The sequence below is a fragment of the Natrix helvetica genome, assembly GCF_964273705.1.
Source record: "Natrix helvetica genome assembly, chromosome: 2".
Lineage (NCBI taxonomy): Eukaryota > Metazoa > Chordata > Lepidosauria > Squamata > Natricidae > Natrix > Natrix helvetica.
In genome coordinates this window covers 227,574,070-227,596,570 of record NC_138552.1, presented here as the reverse complement: position 1 = coordinate 227,596,570, position 22,501 = coordinate 227,574,070, and the positions used below count along the sequence as shown (strand labels likewise).

At 36.7% G+C, this 22,501-nt stretch overlaps 1 protein-coding gene across 1 annotated transcript in view; it reads left to right on the top strand.

The window, feature by feature from the left end:
* The window catches only part of HEATR5B (HEAT repeat containing 5B), a 50,654-nt gene that overhangs the window by 613 nt on the left and 27,540 nt on the right, over positions 1-22,501 (top strand). The window contains exons 2-19 of the mRNA XM_081940101.1: positions 2,211-2,377; positions 4,019-4,230; positions 5,735-5,843; positions 7,160-7,309; positions 7,825-7,996; positions 8,267-8,424; positions 9,283-9,532; positions 10,355-10,510; positions 12,088-12,338; positions 13,119-13,230; positions 13,781-13,933; positions 14,799-14,898; positions 15,346-15,455; positions 15,863-16,026; positions 17,759-17,812; positions 18,401-18,576; positions 19,723-19,828; positions 20,226-20,416. Of these exons, the coding sequence (XP_081796227.1) occupies positions 2,211-2,377; positions 4,019-4,230; positions 5,735-5,843; positions 7,160-7,309; positions 7,825-7,996; positions 8,267-8,424; positions 9,283-9,532; positions 10,355-10,510; positions 12,088-12,338; positions 13,119-13,230; positions 13,781-13,933; positions 14,799-14,898; positions 15,346-15,455; positions 15,863-16,026; positions 17,759-17,812; positions 18,401-18,576; positions 19,723-19,828; positions 20,226-20,416 (2,791 nt within the window). The remainder of the gene's footprint in view (positions 1-2,210; positions 2,378-4,018; positions 4,231-5,734; positions 5,844-7,159; positions 7,310-7,824; positions 7,997-8,266; positions 8,425-9,282; positions 9,533-10,354; positions 10,511-12,087; positions 12,339-13,118; positions 13,231-13,780; positions 13,934-14,798; positions 14,899-15,345; positions 15,456-15,862; positions 16,027-17,758; positions 17,813-18,400; positions 18,577-19,722; positions 19,829-20,225; positions 20,417-22,501) is intronic.

Here is a 22,501-nt window from a genome sequence, read left to right as displayed (position 1 = left end):
GCAAAGGATATAATATCTCGACTTACAACCGTTGGTTTAGTGACCACTCGAAGTTACAATGGCACTGGAAAAAATGTGACTTATGACCACTTTTCACACTTACGACCATTGCAGCATCCCCATGGTCACCTGATTTACTTTTGGATGCTTAACAGCTGGTTCATATTGAGGACCAGTTGCAGTGTCCCCAGGGTCATGTGATTACCTTTTGTGACCTTCTGACAAACAAAGTCAGTGGGGAACCCAAGATTGACTTAGCAGCGGTATTACTAATTTGACAATTGCGGTGACTCATTTAACAAATGTGGCAAGAAAAGTCGTAAAAAATATTTTTTATGGGATAAAATTCATTTAACCAATTTCTCACTTAGCAACATAAATTTTGGGCTCAATTGTGGTCATAAGTTGTGGAATACCTGTTGAGCCCAGGGTGGGACCCCTTTTATAATAAGCCATGTTTGTATAATGTGCTTACCCATCTATACATCATGGCTGCATTTTTTTCTGGGGGGTGCATGATGCACTGAACCATAAACTAATTGTGTGGTTAGCTAGAATGGCATCTGGCTGCTTGGTGTTTCAGTATGTCACATCAGCCGAGCCACTATGTGGGGTAAAGGGACTCAAATATGGGAAGTGTTTCACACATTATGTAACATCAAACCTGGGTTTGTGAGGTGCCTCTACTGCCAATAAAAAGCCAGAGAAAATCCAAGCTCTTATCATTGGTATTGACAAGCTGGCTGTGCAACAGTTTCAGAGGACTCTGGATGAAGCAAATTATCTCAGTTGTATGCTTCCCTGAGTCACATTTTGTGAGATGGATGGCTGTATGTATACTTATTAAATTTTTATGCCATCCATCTCCTCTCTAAGGTGAGACTGGGCAGTATAAATATGATGAAATAAAATAATTATATCTGAATTTACAGTTTTCAGTGCAAAGTTTTAAATTAAAAAGTTGTCTGAACAGACCCTATAGATTCAAAGGAGAGGTATTCTTTGCCTGAATAATACATTAAGGGGCTGAACCCTGGCAATCAAAGCATATTTTATGATTCAACCATGAGTATTCTCATTTGCCTATTAAAACTTAAAAAAATATTCTATATCAAATAAATAAAGGAGTTCTTTCTTTTATACTTACTTGTTAGAATATTGTTTTTTTCTGTTTTTATTTAACATTGATTTTTTTCTTGTTAGTTTACACTTGAAATTGTAATATTTGAGAGTATATTATTTTTAAAGAATATACTCATTTGTAGGATCTGAATGTTTAAACAATATGCATTTTTGTAATTAAATAAAATGCTACAGATTTCTAAAATTAATAGATAGGCCTAAGTGAAAACATTTCAAATTACTGTTATTTTTCAGACTATAAAATGCCCCCCCCCCCCCAAATAATTGGGTGAAAATGTCGGTGCCCTCATGGCCTGTTTTTGCCAAAAATGGACCTGTTTTGGCAAAAACGGGACACGTGAAGGTTTTGGGAGGCCTGAAGAGTACTCCTGGGGGCTGGGGAGAGCAAAAACGGGACCTGTGGGGGGTTCGGGAGGCCATATTTTCCTCTAGGTGCATCTTATACTCCAGTGCATCTTATACTCCAAAAAATACAGTAGATTTTACACTTCTGTCCATGCTCTTCTACCTCAAATAATTAGTTGCAATCATAGTGTGTATTTGATGCAGTTATTGAATTATCCCTTTTTGGGCAAGGATTGCACAATACAAGGAATTGTGAATGAGCTAAATGGAATGAATTCACACAACATCTAACCTACAAAAACCTTAACTTAGTTGTCACTTGGTTGTAAATCATACAAACATCCTCAAAATCATTTTGGAGTCGAACAGTACCAAAATTTAATCAAATAAATATTTCTAAGATTTTAACTGATTTAATGAGATTTATATGGTAACCAAATTACTTATACAATTATATATACAATAATTTGGTTACCATATATATGTACACCAGCACACTTGAGTGCATGCACACATATTAGTCACATTATCATTGTTTATCCACACTCTTTGATGGAGATTTTAAAAAATCTGTTCCTTGTAGCAGATATGTAGGTGACTGAATTAATAAAAGATGCTCTATAAAAATAATAGTTAAACCAGTTCAAATGCATTTTAAGACTGTTTTAGGTGGGATATTTTAAATCTACTGTTTTTTGTTTTCCTATTTATTTATATAACAGGAAATAAGGGTAGTTACTGTACAAAAAGAATTTCACCAGCTATGGAACTTGCTCATAGTTTGTTATTAAATGAAGAGGCTTTGGCTCAAATCACTGAAGCAAAGCGACCAGTTTTTATCTTTGAGTGGCTACGGTTTCTTGAGAAGGTGCTTGTAGCTGCTAACAAGGTATAATTTTATTTTTTATTATTAAATTTATTCACTATCTATCTCAGGATTTGACTTGATCTTTGATAATTTTTTTTCAGCCCTTATTTCTGTATTAATGACTCTTCTGTAATATGACCAAAGTGACATGCCTGAAATACTTTGAACTGCCTAAATATTTGAGTCTATCCTATAAAATTATTGGGCTGTTTTGTTGTTTATGATTTTGATAATGCATATTTACACAGAAACTCCATTTTCTGTTCTGAGATTATTATGTTATGGGATTATTATACCATCTATATTTATAGATGATAGATAGATAGATAGATGATAGATAGATAGATAGATAGATAGATAGATAGATAGATAGATAGATAGATAGATAGATGATAGATAGATGATAGATAGATGATAGATAGATAGATAGATAGATAGATAGATAGATAGATGATAGATAGATAGATAGATAGATAGATTGATAGATAGATAGGATGATGAGGGGGTTGGGGAGGGACTTGGGCCAGTTCTGGAGTCTGGAGAAGGCTCTGATGGATGCTCTGTGTTGGATGCACAGATAGAGCCAGGGCCGTCTGACATTTCCCAGCCATCGGAGAGGCAGCTGCCTTTGGAGGCTGAGACGAGTGAGGAGGAAGAACAGCTGGGGGCTGTTCCAGATGCATGTATGCGCAGAGCAGTTAGGAGAGGAGAACAATGGAGGACAAGGAGTCAACTCGGGAAGCAAAGTACACATGGAGGCTGAATGGCTCTTCCCTCACTGGGGAATAAATAGAAGGGAAGGGAAGTGGTTGTCATAGGAGACAACAGCTTGTATTTCTGAAGCCTTTGCTCATTGTATTTTGTGCATACAAAATTGTGTTTTAAGTTCTGCTTGTCAGAACTTAATTTCCAGCCTTTCCACTAGGAGCTCACATTCTTGCAATTATCACAGGGAACTGATAAGGTTTATTGCTGCATTTAACTCCTTGCAGGACTCTTACCTGGACTTTTTGGTGGGTGAATGCCATTAATTCACAAGAGGTAAATAAAGAGGGGTTTTTTTGTGACAAGGAGCCTGTTTCTTGCTTCTGCTAAGGCTGGGTCAGAACATTAAAGTTGATTCAGCCTTCCATTCTTCTGAGATTGGTAAAATGAGGATCCAGATTATTGGAGGCAATATGCTGACTGTGTAAACCACTTAGAGTAGTTTATAAACACTGTGAAGCAGTATATTAAATCTAAGTGCTATTGCTATTATTGGTCTATGATCTTTCCTTTGAAAGAAAACTGTGATTGATATGAAGTTCTTAACATAACCTGATAATTCAAGTTTTAGTTTAAATTAAACCATTAATTTGCAATGAAAGGCTTCTTAAATTATGCATTACAATTTCCTTTCTAACTGAATGGCATCAGTGTTTTGAAAAACGCCAAAAGCGTTTATGGAAATAAACTTGAAAATGAAGCAAGTATTTTTAGCTTTATTTAATGAATCCTCTAGTCTAAATACATGGTCATTGATTTTATGTTCATATTCAGATATTAAAAATAAACCTCCAGAAAACATCTGAAATAAACTTTGATATGACACAACAAGCTTATAATGAACTTCATTAATTTCATATAAATACTGAACAAGATTTGCATTTGTTTCATTAACAGACAGATGTAAAAGAAAAACAAAAAAAGCTTGTTGAACAGCTAACGGGTCTTATTAGCAGTTCTCCTGGTCCACCAACAAGGAAATTACTTGCTAAAAATCTTGCTGCTCTGTACAGCATTGGGGATACTTTTACTGTCTTCCAAACACTTGATAAGTGTAATGATCTCATCAGGAGTAAAGATGACACTTCTGCCTATTTACCAACCAAACTGTAAGTAAATGTCACTACCAGAAAAAATCCACAATCTCAGAAATATATTAGGAAATATATCCAATATGTAAAGTCAGATGAGACTATTTCATTTGATTATTTTGAACATCCATATATAAAATACTTTAAATATGCCAAATTGTTGGTAGAAGCATTTTATTTGAAGGAAAAATTGTTTGAAACCACAAGGTCAAAGTTAGAAAACTTTATATCTGTTTCCTTGTTACCTCACTACTAATCTGTTCATCTGTACAATCACTGCAGTATCCAGATTATAATTCAGATTATTTGAATTTTAAAGTTTGTGCATCTTTGCTTGAAAGTATATCGGTTTGATGCTCCTTTTTAAAAGACAGATAGTTTTTGAGCTGAGTTTGACTCCTGTGATTAAATGGACACAATTTAAGCAACGGTGGAGAAATGGTTTGTTGTCATCATCTTCAAATTATTTTTTTATTATTTCAAAGTTTATTCTGAAGACTTGGGATTTCCCATTGGCCTCCCTTCCATGGTCTCACCATAGGGCAGTGATGGCGAACATATGGCACCCGTGCCACAGGTGGCACGCGTAGCCATTTGTCAGGGCACACGAGGTGCTGATTTCACCCTTTTTTAAAGCCATTTTTCGCCCTCCCCAGGCTCCAGAGGCTTTATAGGAGCCTGGGGAGGGTGAAAAGAGCCTCCCCTGCCCCCCCTGGAGGCCTTCCGGAGGCTTCATGAGCCTTCCTGAAGCCTCTGGAGCGCAAAAAAACGGCCCTACAGGCAAACCGGAATTTCGGGAACGGACTTCTTGTTTGCTCAGAGGGTCGTTTTGACTGATCTGGAGGCTTTGGGAAGCCTCCTGAAGGTCACTGAAGCCTTCGGAGTGCTCAAAACAACCCTCTGAGCAAACTGGAAGTGACTTCCGGTTTGCTCGGAGGGTCATTTTGACTGCTTCGGAGGCTTCCGGGAAGCCTCCTGAAGGTCAATGAAGCCTTCGGAGCGCTCAAAACGACCCTCTGAGCAAACTGGAAGTGACTTCTGGTTTGCTTGGAGGGTCATTTTGACTGGTCTCGAGGCTTCAGAGAAGCCTCCTGAAGGTCCCTGAAGCCTTCGGGGCGCTTAAAACGACCCTCCGACTTCCGGTTTGCTCGGAGGGTCGTTTTGACTGCTTCGGCGGCCTCAGGGAAGCCTCCTGAAGGTCCCTGAAGCCTCCGGAGAGCTTCCGGGGGGTGGCGGGGGAGCTGTTTTCGCCCTCCCCATGCTCCTATAAAGCCTCTGGAGCCTGGGGAGGGTGAAAAAATGATGCAAGAATGGGGTGGGTTGCGCCTGTAGTGTGCGCATGCGCACTGGGGAGGTCGCACATTGCATTATGGGTGCGTCACACCTGCAAACGACCCCCCTGCACTCCCCCCACTTATGGCATGCGAGCTAAAAAAGGTTTGCCATCGCTGCCATAGGGTTTTTTGACAGAATCTATTAGTAATTAGAAATTATCTGATCAAAATTATCTTGATTTTTGTAGTACTGCAGTGGCATGTGTTGGAGCATTTTATGAGAAAATGGGAAGAATGCTGGGCAGTTCCTTTCCTGAAACAGTTAACAATCTCTTAAAATCTTTGAAAAGTGCTGAAGTAAGTAAAATAAACATTCACAGAATATTTGTATTTTTGCACTGTATTCATTTAATTAATTAAGAGTCTGATAATCCTGATCTACAGCAAAAAAAATGTTTTGGACCATCTAGACAGAAACAAAATTCTTATGTCATAGATTTTTGTGGGCTTCAATAGTTTATGGTTTATGAAAGCTTATGGCACCATAAATTAGCCTGATGTTAAGATGTCACTAAAATCTTGGTACTTATCAGGGTTGTAGGGAGGTAAAAAGAGAGATGTGACCTATAATTAACATAGTTACTGCTTGAAATAAATGTTGCATTGAATCTTAGTGCTTTCTTTATATTTCCATATTCAACTAATGCATTTTCATGTAAAGCTAATTCACATTATTAAAAGACAACCAACTAAACCTGCAGCTAAGCTGAAGCACTGTGGCTAGACTCATCTGTTATCCATACAATATACTATACCAAATAATTTATCTACAACTACAGGAAAGGAATGGTTCTCATATATGTTGGAGAAGCCGTATTTCCATCAGATCTTAAACTTGTGAAGTGAATAGGGATTACTTCCAGAGGTGGTATTCAGCAGGTTCTTACAATTTCTGGAGAAATGGTAGCGGAAATTTTGATTAGTTCAGAGAACTGGTAAATACCACTTCTGATTGGCCCTTCCCCCCATCTATTCTCTGCCCCCCAAATCCCAGCTGATCGGGAGGAAATGGGGATTTTGCAGTAACCTTCCCCTGGAGTGGAGTGGGAATGGAGATTTTACAATATCCTTCCTCTGCCACACCCACCAAGCCATGCCATGCCCACCAAGCTACCCTACAGAATTGGTAGTAAAAAAAATTGAATCCCAGCACTGATTACCTCCTCTATCAATCGCCCCTTATAGTTTCCTAGTTTGATTTTGAAAAGAAAATTGGAAGCAATTTCTTATTTTTTTAAAAAAAAGAAATGGTTGAAGGAATGATAATAGTACCTTTTAAGTACGCATAAAATGTGGCAAGTATTTGTAAAATAAAATAAAAGATTGTAATATATGTTTAAAAAAGAATAAGTGTGATTTGCATGAGTTCCCTAAATTGTGATTTTGGAACAGAATTTTTCAGCATCATATTTAGGAATAAGGATTATGATCTTAATACTGTATTAAAAGATAATATTTATTGTTATGATGAGGAGTTCAATTTTTACTAATAGAACAAGGATATTTTTTCATTACAACATATACCTTTAAATGAGATAACTGTTAAACATATAAATGAGAAGCATGATTTTGGTCAAAAATACAATATGTTTATGTCTTCTGGTGATTTGCAGTCACAGGGACGGAGTGAAATATTAATGAGTTTGCAAAAAGTCTTAAGTGGCTTGGGTGGTGCAGCAGCTTCTTGCCATCGTGATATTTATAAGAATGCCCGGTCTCTCCTGACAGACAGAGCTATGGCTGTGCGCTGTGCAGTAGCAAAGGTAAGCTTGCTTAATTGTTTAAATGGTAGAAACATTACTGCATCATTCATAGCATTTTCTAGGTTATCTAGTGTTCTAAGTATGCTTTCTGTGTTGTATAGCTTGTTGTAGAAAGAGGTACTACCCCTATAATTATACAGCCTTATTTTTCTCTCCTGTAACCGCTGTTATAGATTCTTCTGAAAGATACAGTGATATGCTTGCAGTTTAGTTTTTATCACTTTCTGAAGGTGTGCAGCTTCCTGCAGAGCAATATTCACATTCACAGTCTTATTTCTGACATTAGGTGTTAAAGTTGAGATGCAAATAAAATATTCCAAAGGTGCTTTTTCAAAAGGCAACTGGACTTTCGTGTTTTTCTTTGAAGACATTTCACTTCTCATTCAGGAAGCTTCTTCAGTAGTTACAATTTGTTTTTAAAAGGAAAAAGGATAGTCATTGGGATGCTAAATTCGAAGAATGAATGGACAAACTTTCAAAAAGTATTAATAGTTTTGGGATTTTCCCCCCGGCAGTGTCTACTAGAACTTCAAAATGAAGCTGTGTTTATGTGGACAACAGAATTAGAAAATGTAGCAACTCTATGTTTTAAGGCACTGGAAAACTCAAATTATGGTGTACGAGTTGCAGTATCCAGACTTCTGGGGACAGTTATGGCTACAGCACTGATACCAAAGCAAGCAGCAGGTATAATCCATTGAGTTATTCATATCATTATTATTTTGTTTTTCAGTAATAAACACATGGATAAGCTTAATGTGTTTACTATTAACTGTAAACAATGATAAAAATCACCTATTTTCATAGTTTTTAGTTTTGTGAAATTTGCATTAATTTCATGTCTGTAAAGACATTGGTATCTTTAACATGACACAGTACTTACCAAAATCTCAAAAGTACAATGAGAACTGATTGAAAATATTCAGTTGAATAATATTCTATCTTTATTTCTTTAAGTGATGCGCCAGAATGTGAAGAAAGCAACATTAGAAGAGGTTTTAGAACTCATGGCCACTGGTTTTTTGCGAGGAGGATCTGGGTTCTTAAAAAGTGGTGGAGAGATGTTAAAAGTAGGAGGATCTGTTAATCGAGAAGTGAGAGTTGGGGTTACTCAGGTATGTTTTTTTAAAAAAATGATTTAAAGTATTTTCACAATCAGGGTAACAAAAAAAACAACAACCCACTTTCATAGAACTAGTTAGAAACTAGTTCTGTATATACTAATGAGCATATAATGATTGCTTTTCATTATTTTTCAATTATATTCTTACAGTTCCAGACAAGTAAGTATATAATGAGATTCAAAGAAGTCAGCAGGTATGCCCAATGGCCACTTGGCTGTTTTTTGAAAGTCAAGATAGAATTCTTTTGAAATGCGGAGCCTTTTCAACAGCAGTAGCAAGTGTCAGTGAATAAAACTTATTTACTTATTTGTTTATGCCAAAGAACAAAAATCCTATATGGAATACTGCAGGCATAGGCAAGAATAAACTCATCCTTCAGGTCCTAATTATAATATGTTACACAATGGAGTAGTTTAAATTAGGTAGATAAGTGAAGATATTTGTTAAATTTCTAAGAGAAAAGTCTTTGCTCAAACTCTTGACAGTCTTCTTCAAGAAGTTGAAGCACTTTTGGGGGCTTCCAACAACCTGGAGACAATATATTATGAGATTGTCATATATAGCATCACAATAGTATCATTATTATGATATTAAAGAGCTATAACTATGACGAGAACTAGTTATAGAGACTGTAACCAGTTTTCATTATAGATGAGATGTTACTGAGCTTGATAAACCTATGTGATTGTAATATTAGAGAGCCTAATCTGGTATTTTCACTTCAGAAACAAAACATTATATAGTTTTAAGGGACGGGATAGGGAACATTGGAGAATTGAAGGTTAAAAGGTGTAAATAGAATTTTAAATTCAGATACCTCAAGCAACTTAATAATTTTGAATTTTTCAGGCCTACGTTGTCTTTGTCACAACCCTAGGAGGTCAGTGGCTAGAACGCAATTTTGCAATTTTCCTGTCACACGTGCTGGATTTGGTTTCTCATCCTCGTGCAACTCAAACTCATGTAGAAGCTGTCTACTCTCGGAGATGTGTCTCTTTTATCCTCAGAGCGACAGTAGGAAGTCTATTGGGAGAGAAGGCACAGATTGCTGCTGCTAAAGATATTTGTCAGGCTATTGATAAACAGATGAAGGCAGTAGGTAAGAGAGAAAAAATTAGTGTATGCCTGTAATGTTTTTATTATCGCTGTCCAATCTTTTCAATTCTAGGATAAGGAGGTGCTAGTTTTCAAATTTATTGAGCTACAATACGTCTGTAGGACACTGAATTATGTGGTTATGATATAAATGAGATCTTTTGTGTGCCTGAAGAATAAAGAGTGTCAATTATATAATGCAGTACAGGTAGGCTTAGTTTTCCTCCCGGGGATTTATTCTATTTTAATTGGGTTTGGGGTTTTAATTGTGATGTTTTTAGGATTAGAATATATTTATTTCTTAGTACAGCCTATCTCCCCCTCCAAATGTATCTTAAATGTATTTTATTATTATGACTGGTTTTATTTGTATTGACTGTACACCGCCCCGAGTCCCTTTCTGGGAGAGGGGCGGTCTAAAAATCTAATAAATAAATAAATAAATAAATAGGCCTCGATTTATGAACAGTTACAGGGGAACCTTCCAAAAGCTACTTATGACTTAAACCAACGTTAAGGCCATTACAGCATCCCCATGATTGTTTGCCCTTACAATTGATTGCAGGGACATTGTAACACTCCACTGCCTATATCTTCCTCATCCTACACCACTGTGCTCCACATCCCCTTCCTCACCCTCATCCATCTCATACTTATGTTTTGAAGATCTCTGGAACTTGGGTTAGGGAAGGTGGATAGACCATCCACTTACTGGGCTTCTTTCTCATGCACTCTGAAATAGGTTTTTGGAAACTCCTCCAAAGCAGTATGTTTTAAGTGTAACAGAATACTGGATTATTCACCATTTTCCAATTTACTTTGACAGAAACAGTTGTGAATGATGCTAATATTGAAAACAAATCAGGAGCAGCAGAAGTTGCCGCAAGTCAACATGTAATGGTTTGTGCTCTTCAAGAGCTAGGAAGTTTAGTTCAAAGCCTGAATGCCACTGCATCACCACTTATACAGGAACCTTCTATAGGTAAATCATTCAGATTGCCATGCTAGGCACACTAAGAATAATTAGTAAAGTTATTTATTTATATCTACTGTTTAATTATGTGTGCAATGCAATACTGTAAAATATAAACTTAAGTACCAGTGAAAAATGAGGTGTTTTTGGCTTCTTTCGTTTTCATCCCAGTGATTGGAAGTTTAGTTGATTAAATGGATAGAAAGTATTTTTGATTGTTTTGTTTACTTAAAGTTCAGTTTCCCACTTTTTTAAGGGCAATTAATAATGTGAAAATGATATAATAGATACAGATTTAAGAATGTAATATGCAATCAACAGTGACGTGTGGTGAGGTTTATGACTGGTGAGGCTGGTGACGTCGTCAAACCGCATGGTTGCTCCGATCGCACAGGCGCAGCCCAAACGGAGAAGTTTCTCTTCTCAGAAATGTCAGAAAGAGGCAGGCAGGCTGCCACAGCTCCACTGAGAAGACATTTCTGAGAAGAGAAACTTCTCCTTTCTCCTCCTTCCTCCCCCCCTTCTAGCACTGATGATGTTACCTAGGCATTTTTTGCATCGGGCGAGTCCGGGATCCTTGCAAGGGGAATGGGACAACGTGTGCAGGCGGCTCCTCAGCAGCGCACAGCCTCAGATTAGCGCAGCCGCGATCCCCTTCCCCTGCACACGTGGTCCCATTCCCCTTCTTCCTGAGCCAACATGAAGGGGACCGCGGATGCGCTGATTGAGGCTGGAGCTGAGAAGCCTCCTGCACACATCCCATTCCCCTTGCAAGGATCCCGGGCTTGCCCAATGCAAAAAATGGTGAGATCGGCACACTTGGGGCTGCTGCTGAGATGTCCAGGGAGGCTAAACCAAGCCACGCGCCTCTCCCAGGCACTTTCGCGGCTTTCCGGAGTATTTTTTTTTATTTTCATGATGAGAGCGGTGAGGCTCTGCCTCCCCTGCCTCCCCTGACTGCACGTCACTGGCAATCAAAATACTAAAATATTGATTTTATTGATGCTATTTGTTTTATTTATCAGCATAATAAAAAAGATGAAGCATAACCATAAAGCATAAAGATAAAAAATATAAAGCATAACAGAGACTTGGGATTTGATGTGACTTTGTGTTTTTTACTCTCAGCCATTTCATTTTTTTTTAAAAAAAGTATTGTATTTTCTATTTTCAGCGTTGTTCAATGTCCAGAGTTGCTATGGTGTGAAGGGCAGCCATAGAAATCTAGATAATACATAATACATATATTGATTAGAAATCTGTGTGGTTTGTTAAAATTGTTTCCTACAGAAAAAGAAGAATTAACTTGCTAGTGAATTAGCAAGGCAGATAAAGCCTATTTTTGAAGAATAGACTATAGCCAATGATTCTGAATTTGGCTTCTAAGGAGTGCTTTGTGTTAGGAATGCTTCTTGATGTTTTTAAGACTTAAAATAATTAAAACATCAAAAATAGATGACCTTGAATCTTTTGCTACTCAGTCTGAAAGAGTTACGTCATTTCAACTTCTTTCTTTGACCAAATCTCCCATATATAAATGCTTTGGTGGTTTCCTCAAAATATTCCCTTCTCTGATTTGTTTTCAGGATTGCTTGAGACTGTTACTTCAGTTCTTCTCCATCCTAGTATGGCTGCTCGACTTGCTGCTGCATGGTGTTTGCGCTGTGTGGCTGTTGCTTTGCCTTTCCAGTTGACTCCGTTATTGGACCGGTGTGCAGAAAGGCTTAATAACCTGAAGACTTCCCCAGAAGCTGTTAGTGGATACAGTTTTGCAATGGCTGCTTTGTTAGGTGGAGTTCATCAATGTTCTCTAGGCATCCCTCATGCCAAAGGAAAGGTGAGATTATTCATACTTGCATTTCTGGCAATGTTTTATTTATGCTGGGGTAGAGAAGGAGGCTGTCACAAAATAACATGAACTATTTCATGGTTTATTTAAAAAAAGCTGCATTCAAAGATTTGCATTGCTGAATTTTAGATTCCCAGTTATATTCAAGGTTTAAAGTCTGAAAAGCTGAAGCTATCAATACCAAGTACCTCTCTGTGAACCTCTGAGATACATTAGCCATGCCAAAAAGGAAATGCCTGTTTGTAAACACTGTTATGCTCCTAAACTAGGAAGCATCAGTTTTGAAATTATGATTGTTCCTTCCTATTTATAAGATGCTAAAATGCTTCTTTTTAATCTGACCTCCTAAATTGCACTAGGTATTTTATACTATGCTCATTTTTATTACATAATAGTGCTTATTCCTGGGTGAATATGTTTATCGTCACAACAATAGAAGCAAATTTCATTTTATGGTGGAGCATTTCCTCCTTTTTGCTCTTCTTTTCAAGGCGTTTCTCTTATCGCCACATTCCATATCTTGGTTTGTTTTCTTTAGTACTCTTTTTGTTTGCCTACCCCGAGTCTCAGCCATTCCCTATTGAGTTTTTCAACCCTTTCTTTTGTTTGACTTCTTCATTTTACTGTTTAAAGGAAAAATAACTTGGACAACAATGAACGTAATATTAAATAAAGTTTTTTATTTTCTATCCTGTGTTAATGTTAAGCTATGAGTTTTATTAAGATGCTCTCTAATTCACTTCTAAGTTGATTTCTCCTTTATTTTAGATGGTTGTTAGCATTGCTGAGGATCTCTTGCGGACAGCTGCACAAAATAGCAGGCTGTCCTTACAGCGAACCCAGGCTGGGTGGCTTTTACTGGGGGCTCTAATGACTTTAGGTATGTATACACACATTTCTTACTTTTAGAAATCTGGCTTGCATTTAGCAGCAAAATTGTGTATATTTCCCTAATACTAGACCTTATCATGTTCTGCTTTTGCTACCAAAATCCAGTTTTGAAAGTGCAATTGCCTTATCAGAATACTTTTGTTATAAAGTAAAAAATCTAGGTAGAAATGTACTCTGACCAATAGTTAGGAAGATTACATTGTAATTAGTACATTGAATAGTAACAGAATATGAAAGTTAGCTTTAGTTGATTTGAATCTTTTAATATTATTATTATGTAAGTATATTTATAAAGGACAAATGTTTCTTAAACGTACAGTCAGTTATAATTGCAATAAGATTCCTAACCTTACTCTGCAGGGTTATTTATTTTAACGGATAATTCTATTTTAATTTTAAAAGTTTCAAAGTGGCATATAAAATATAAAGTCAGTTTTTGAAATGTCATCTACAGATAGCATTGATGCCTGTTTAGAATTCTTTGGCTTTATATTTCATGAAGACCTATTAAGCTCCAGTATAATTTGTGTTCCTGGTAGGTCCTTCAGTTGTCCGTTACCATCTTCCTAAAATGTTGTTACTATGGCGAAATGTGTTTCCCCGTTCGCTAAAGGAATTAGAAGCTGAAAAAGCTCGTGGAGATTCCTTTACATGGCAAGTAACACTGGAAGGACGTGCAGGAGCTCTCTGTGGTATGAATCTCAAACTTACAATAACCTTGTCCAATACTATTTCAGCCACCCTAATTCCATATTTTATGAATAAAGTAATTAGGTAGAATCAAAAGGAATAAAATGTCTATTCTGAATAATCTTTAGCTGTTGGTTCCTTGTGACAAAGTGGAGGAAAAACTAGTACATATGCTATGAGCATTGAAATGAAAAATATTAAGAATATAATTGGAAAACATGCAGCCAGATTGTATTTCATCATATCCATAGTTGGATTATGCTAGGATATGAGTATGGATAGAAATAGTTCTTAGGATAGGATGTTCTTCATTTTTTTAACAGGATGCAAATATAATTGAATTGAACACTATATTTGTTAGATCACTATATTATGTATGTGTGTTTGTAGATAACCAGATTATCTTTTTTTTAATGGAAAGCTGTAGTTTGAGCAGAGAGCCCTGTTTCTGAGAGAGAGAAACAGAGAGGGGGAGGGAGGGAGGGAGAATGGCATAGTAATAGCGCTTATATACTGCTTTATATTTATTTACTGCTCTCTTTAAGTGGTTTACAGAGTCAGCATATTACCCCCAACAATCTAGGTCCTCATTTTAGTCACCTTGGAAGGATAGAAGGCTTGAGTCAACATTGAACCGGTCAGAATAGAACTCCTCGCAGTGGAATGCAAAGTTAGCCTCCAACGTTACATTCTAACCACTGCACTACCATGGCTCCATATGTCCTTTCTTGTCCTCAGTAATTTTATTTTGAACATACGTTAATTCGACTGCTAATTGTGTTATGTATTTGATAGATACTTAAATTATACTGATTTTAAAGCTAGAATTTCTACTATTTTTTACACTGTCCTGAATTTTGTTGCTAGCTATGAGGAGTTTTGTTGCCCACTGTCCTGAACTTCTAACAGAAGATGTTATTCGAAAATTGATGACACCTATTGAATGTGCTATGACAATGATGTCTCAGTAAGTATGTTTCTTAGAAATTGAAATGAGTTTTCTTTTAAAATCGGTTTGTCTGCCTAATCACTAATGGAACACAATCTGATCTGTGTACTTACTGCAACTGCTAAGCAACCTCTCTCCTCCTCTGTTAATTTTTTTTTTTATATTTTCCCTTCCTAGATGGATATGTGCATGTGGATGGCTGTGGTGGATGGCTAAATTGTAATAAATTCGTGTGAAAGAGAGTTCAGATGTGTATGGGTGATGAACTTAGAGTAAATTCATTAATACCCTGTGTTCTCTCTCCAACTTTCCCTTCCTCTGTAATTTCAAAGAGCAAAATAACATGTTTCCCTTTTGGCACTCATCTTCCAAAATTTTAGGGGATAAGGTATTCTGTATCTACAGAATAAATTAAATTGCTTTTTAATGTAATAGTAACTTTCATGGTTTTTTTTAACATAATAGCATTCCTTCTGTAATTAAAACCCATGGAGCACACCTGAAGGCAAGCGCAGCAATGGTTCGATTAAGGCTTTATGACATTTTGGCTTTGTTACCACCAAAAACATATGAAGGTAAAATTCACTTCTTTTCACTTTTTCTCCTATTCTTAAAAAAATACCACTTTAATAGGAAGAAGAAGCTTTGCAAACATTTTATTTCTCTATTTTTTGAATGACAGAAAGCTCAGCAAAACTCTGTGCTCACATATGCTCACTTTCATACATAATAGCCCTGCCATCAAATAACATTTCATGCAAATATCCAGGAGCTGTGTTTAAATAATGACCTTGTAATCATACAAATATTATGGGGGAATTGCTCATCATACAAAGCTTCTGTAATACAGTATTTTGCCATGGGACTTAACACGATCAGAATATTATTAGCTCTGGTTTTCCTGTTTTAAAACTAGGCTGAATCATGTGATGCGTATTGCTTAACGGCCTATGTAAAAAACGATTTTATTGTTTTGCTATAGGTTCTTTTAATCCACTTCTTCGGGAGCTGGTGGCAGAATTTACTCTGACAGACAATTCTGCTAATACAACGACCTCTCTCCTAAGATCACTTTGCCATTATGATGACAGCGTCCTTCTTGGCTCCTGGCTGCAAGAAACAGACCATAAATCAATTGAAGATCAGGTATCCAGTCTAGTTTTCTAATTCTTCCCAAGTGTCAATTGTTCTTTAATTATGTGTGTAACGAATAAATTATACATTTCGATTATTTCACACCAAAATGGAGCCACCCAAAAACAAAATGGGTTCTGCATTCGATCCTTCCAGACTTGCCCCATCAGTATAGCTAAGAATATGAAAGAAATGAAAATATCTTTTGAGACCCCTGATGCTACTGAGCAAAGTTCTCCATAGCTGTGGCTAATGTGGGAATATGCAATAAAGCAATATTTGGGGAGCCATAGTCCCCCATGGCTGATATATGCATATTTACCCCAATTAATGTAATTAATAGCTTCATAGCAGATATACAACTTCCCTAAATCTTGGGTTTTCTCATTTATTTCACCATGCAGCTTTCACTTCTGCTTTGGGTAATAAGGACTAATATATTAGAGGATGTCTTAAGAGAAAATTATATTATCATTAATGTTTGAGAAAAATCCATGCTTTTGAAGTGATGGCAGCTCCTCGTTCTTTTGATGCTGCCTGCAAAAATACCTTCTTATAAAGCGTAGAGATGCCATTGAGAGAGGTTCTTAGAGAGGAAGCAATTCTCAATATCTCCTGCTTCAGGTTCCTAACAATAGTACTTTTAGTAGGAGCTGAAATATAGTTTGCAATCTGTTAATGCAACATATAAGAAATTGGAAATTATTTCTAGCAAGTTATCTTTGAATGTATAGGAATATTTATCTGACTCTAATGCATATTGTATATTGGACAGAAGTGGAAAAGGTTCTAGTACAGGGGTGTCCAAACTTGGGAACTTTAAGACTTGTGGACTTCAACTCCCAGAATTCCCCAGCCAGCATGGCTGGCTGGGGAATTCTAGGAGTTGAAGTCCACAAGTCTTAAAGTTCCCAAGTTTGGACACCCCTGTTCTAGTAAAAATACAAAGTTGTATCTTCTATAGTTATTAGATGCTGTGCTTCTCTAGTTTTTACATATTCTATTGTGATGTATACTTCGTTTTCATATTCTCGAAAGCTAGTTTGGCCTAGTGGTTAAGACACCAGGCTAGAAAGCAGAAGACCCTGAGTTCTAATCCCATTTTAGGCATGAAAGCCAGATGAGTGACCTTGGGGCCAGTCACTCTTAGCCCAACTCACCTCACAGGTTGTTGTTGAGAGGAAAATAGGAGAATGGTGGGTTGGATATGTTCATTACCTTGAATTATTTGTAAAAATAATCAAGGCAAGATACACACAAACAAACAAATAAATAAATATTCCAGATAGAAACTTTGGATGAAAATGTATGTTATGTAGTTATCCATTTCATAGTAACTCAGGAATGTCGTGCAATATTGATAATTATGTGATTTGAATCCATTTCACTGAATAATGCAGCTTATAAAAATGTCTTCACTTTGCTTGAGCTGAAGAGCCTACCAATAACATAGACTTTCTCTATTACATGGAAGGAAAACCCAGATGCGCATGTGCAAGATAAATGGTACTTGGCTGAGCAATAGTACTTTGCAAGAGAGAGGTGGAGTCTTTCTTGGTAGGCCATAGATTAAGAATGAGACAGGAATGTGCTAGCGCTGCCAAAATAGGGCTGTATCAACAGAGGTTTAGTTTAGGGCTGTATCAATAGAGGCATAATGTTGTCATGGGAATTTATAGTACTGCTCTATGGTGCACTGATCAGACAACATCTGACATTCTCTGCCCTATTCTGGTCACCACAGTACAAAAAGAATGCTGAGGAATTGGAAAGAGTGCAGAGAAGAACAACAAAGATGGTAAGGATCTTGTAGGCTAAATCCTATGAAGAATCTTGGTCTGTTTATCTTAAAGACGAGAAGGACAATGTGAGACAGGATATCAGTCTTCTAATACATGAAGGGATGTCACAGGGAAGAGGCAGTAGAGTTATTCTTCCCATTACCTAAACATAAGGCAAGAACTGGTGGATAGAAGCTTTACAATGAGGTATCTAAACTTGAACTAAGAAGGAATTCCCTGACGGAGAGCTATTAAACAGTGGAACAGCCTGACTCCTGAAGTTATGAGCGCTCCATCACTGGAGGTTTTCAAGAAAAGGCTGGAACTCTATTTGTCCAGAATTGATATCAAGATTCCTGTACTGGGTAGGGAATTGAACTAAAAGAACTCCAAGGCCCCTATCAACACTTTGATTTTTTGATAATGAAAAATGAATAGTAGATAGACTTATTTGGGGATATAATTATTCTGTAAAAACTGAAGATACATTGCATAGGCCCCACAGAGTACTCTTTTAACCAGGAAAACATTTTTTAAGCTGATATGAAATGTTATGGGATAAAAGATACATGTCTCTGATTTCAAATGTTCTGATGCTTTTACAGCTCCAGCCCAACAGTGCCTCAGGTAGTGGTGCTCTAGAACACGATCCCTCCTCCATTTACTTGCGTATCCCAGCTGGAGAAGCAGTGCCAGGGCCTCTTCCTTTGGGAGTATCAGTCATCGATGCCTCAGTGGCTCTCTTTGGAGTTGTTTTCCCTCATGTGTCCAACAAACACAGGTTGGTTACACTTTCTAACACTTACACAGCTAACACCTCTACCCCTCATTAAGGTGTTATTTCATGCAGCAATATCAAAATGAGGACCATATATAAAGATAAGTTATTCTTTTTCCATTTTTGTAATTTTTCAAATGTTACAACTTATCTTTTGGGGAAAAAAACTAGTTCCTTGAACATTATTTTCAAGACTTTTTGATTAGCACACTAGTTAACTATTTAAATGTGATAAAACGGCTGTAGTTAGCAGGAGTAGGATCATATTTGACATTCAAAGGTAATTGTCATCTAGAAGTTCTCTGATGTTACCTAATGTAGCTGTTATTTCCAACATGTTATCAGTGTGCCTAGTTCTTCAAAAATGGCTAAAACACTTTTTCCCAACCTGATGCCCTCCAGATGTATTAAGACTATGATATCCAGAACTGCTGGCCAGCATGACTTAAAGATCATACCGATGAAGAATTATTTGGATACTAAATAAATATGGAAGGCAACTAGAAATCTAAGAGAATTTAGGGAACTGAGGAGATGGTGATGGAGGTGGATGAGGGGAAAGACAGCTAAACTTAGATAGAAGAAAAACAGGTCACTAGTATAGTTAAAAGATGAGAAACACTGGTATCCTTTATGAGGATGATTGTATAATGAAGCACTCAGGATACATTTACTGATAAAACTAAGGAGAAACAACTTTTTTCTTATCCTTGTACAATGGATACGCTTTTAGTGACTCATAAGGTTGCTCTGAATAAATGAAAGACAAAATATCCCCCCCCCCAACACACACATTTAACATTCCATGCTACAGGGAAAAGAATTAATTAAATGATAATTTCAGTGCAAAAACTACTTTAAGGTATTCAAGAATAAGTTTAAGTATATTCATTTATTTCCAAGAAACTTAAAAGTGATTGTGCTACTTTGGATTAAACAAAACAAGTTTCATCATAGCTGCAGTGAATCTTGGCAGCACAAGGCAAGATTTTTAAAAGTAAAAATAGACTTCAGAGTTAATTCTAATTACATTAATCTATATCTGACAAAAGCTGCTTTTACTGGATCAAGATATCAGCAGCCATTATTATTGGAATGTCAATGTTTGCTATTTGAATGCTAGCTTCCTCATTATATTTATATTTTCAGGCTACAAATGTTGGATCATTTTGCAGAATGCATCAAGCAGGCAAAAGGTGTTCGTCAACAAGCAGTGCAGCTTAATATTTTTACTGCTGTTCTCAGTGCACTAAAGGTAAATCTGCTTCAAAAGATGAAACTGTAGTGTTGCTCTCAAGCGATGGAATGCACTCTTAGGAGCTTTGCCCGCTCTCTTGGTTTTTAGCAAGAGGCTTGTTGCTTCAGCTAGGCTTTTATAGTTTAATTAGCAAACAATGATTTTTGATATTTTTTAATCACACTTTAAACAGTGGTTTTATTTTTATCATTACTTTCCTTGAGTGCCCTTTGGGTAGAAAGGTGGATTATAAAGTGAACACATAATAATAATTTTGTAATTAAAATGCAATGATTTGCCAGATACTGAAAAGCAAATATATGGGGACACATTCATAATGTATTTTCTTAAAGTAATCTATGATGGCTTTAAAGACGTTGTAGATCATGTTTTAAAGTATTGTCTGTTGTAAAAGGGCTTGGCTGAGAACAAAAGTACCTTAGGACCAGAAGAAGTCCGCAAGTCTGCTTTGACTCTTGTAATGGGAGCACTTGACAATCCTAATCCTATTTTGAGATGCGCTGCGGGAGAAGCTCTGGGCAGAATGGCCCAGGTGGTTGGGGAAGCCACTTTCATTGCCAGGATGGCTCAGTACAGTTTTGATAAGTATGTTGTAATTTTACTTGAAGTAAAACAAGAACTGTGCTGTGTTTGTTTATTGTTTAAATTGTTCTCTTTTGTACAACATATGAAAAATATATAAATTATATAAGTAGCTCTTGATATTTGTAGTGGTTCTGTCCAACATAAAACCATCAACAGTGAAACCATGAATAATCAGTAGTTAGATTCTGGAGCCTGTGCTCATTTTCTTCAGCCAAGAGAGGCTGTTTCCTTCAAGCTTGCAAGAGCAGTACCAGTCTCTATCATTAGTACTTTATTCTAATTCTTCAAAGAAAAGAAGACTACCTCAGACCAACTCCATTGGACCGAGCCACGACACTCTCCAGCTGCCATATTAAGTCCAATTATGATGTTCTTATCACGGTGAAAGTCATGTAGAGTGGAGGGGCTACCATGAGACATTTGGAATGAAAAAGGTCACATCCTTCATCCCCAGCCAACTAATCTGCTTCAGAAAAGAAAGCAGCCAGGTACCATAGGATAGCCACTTGCAGCCAGGCATCACCAACAAGATCCTTTATAACCAAGTGAGAAAAAGTAACCAATATACTATGCAGACAATCTAACTCTATTCTGACATGCTTTACAGATGTGTAAAAGCCCATCTGCACTTTGTATAAGCCTAACGAAATGAAATGGAAACCAAAATGTGAATATGTGAAGCTCTTTTATTTGTACACCCAAATGTTATCTAGAGGTTACAGTTGTGAATATTCAAAACTGCCAATACACGAACTGTGTGTAACAGTAATAGCCCAATAATTTTGGCTACATAAACTATAACTGAAGATATTCAGCTGTAAGAATGCACATAAATGAAGTTGATCAGTATTACTTCCTTAGTTTGTTAATTAAAAAGAAGTATGGCCTTTGTGCCTATGGATGCTTGCTATGATGCTATGCAGTTTTTGTCCCCCCTTCTCTCACTCACTACTATCATTTAAGGATAGAATTCTGGAGGATGAGTGGCATGCGGCAAGGCTGTGGTTCTGGATCCTGAGGTAGTAGAGGCCGAGTGACTGCTCAGAAGTGGATTAGAAGAGAATAGTAGATGAGATCCAGCCCTCCTCCCATTACAGCCTCTACCTAACTGCTTGGCTAAAAGCCCTTGTTGCTTGAATTGTGATCTCAGATGCAGATGTGGCATGTCAAGCAGTCATGGTGCATGGTTGAAAGCAGACATTATTCAATGAAACATCTGATGAGGTGGTTACAGCCTCTTTGGCAGTAGGCAGGGCAAGTGCTTTGGTTCAAGAGAGATTTTAACACAACTTCAACACCTTGGACAAAGACATTCTATTGTAAACTCTGCTACTACTTTTTTCCCAAGAATATTGCCACATAATGCAAAACAAATTCGGAAAATATAAATCCTATTGAATTCAGTGGATCTCACTTTGAAAAATAATGCAAAAATGCAAGTTTATTTCATTTGTTTTCTGCCTGAAAGGGAGTGAATGAAAATGCTTGGCTAATTTTAGTGTCAAGATAACTTGATTGGCTTTGAATTTTCAGTATTGTAGAGGTTTCGTAATAGTGTGAAATCAAAGGAAGAAAATCAATTCATTTGAAAGAGAGGGTTTATAGTTCCAGAGTTACGATTCTTTCAATTGCATGTTCATGATTGTAGAAAAAAAAACAAATTTGTACAAACAAATTATTGAATGTTTATAACATTTGTTAGGTTTAATACAAGGTGGAATATTTTTATATATGTGAAAAACTGAGGGAAGAAATGAGAGCAAGAAGGGAGGCAACATTCAGAATGTTTTTCTGATTCAGTTTTTCTCTCAGGTTCATTTGCTTAGTGAATTATTTATAAATGCTTTGTATTACAAATATCATGAAGAAAATCCTGTCTCCTAAAGACAAAAACAGAGACCCAATTGTTACTATCTTACATTAATTTTCCATCATCATTGGAATTAAAAAGTGTGTTTTTAATGGAGAAATAGTGTTATTTTGAAGTATAGGCAGGTTTTAACAATTTAATTATAAAATTTTGTTTAAAATAAAATTGAAATCATATTTAGACAACTCTGTTCATTTTAGGAATATCAACAATTA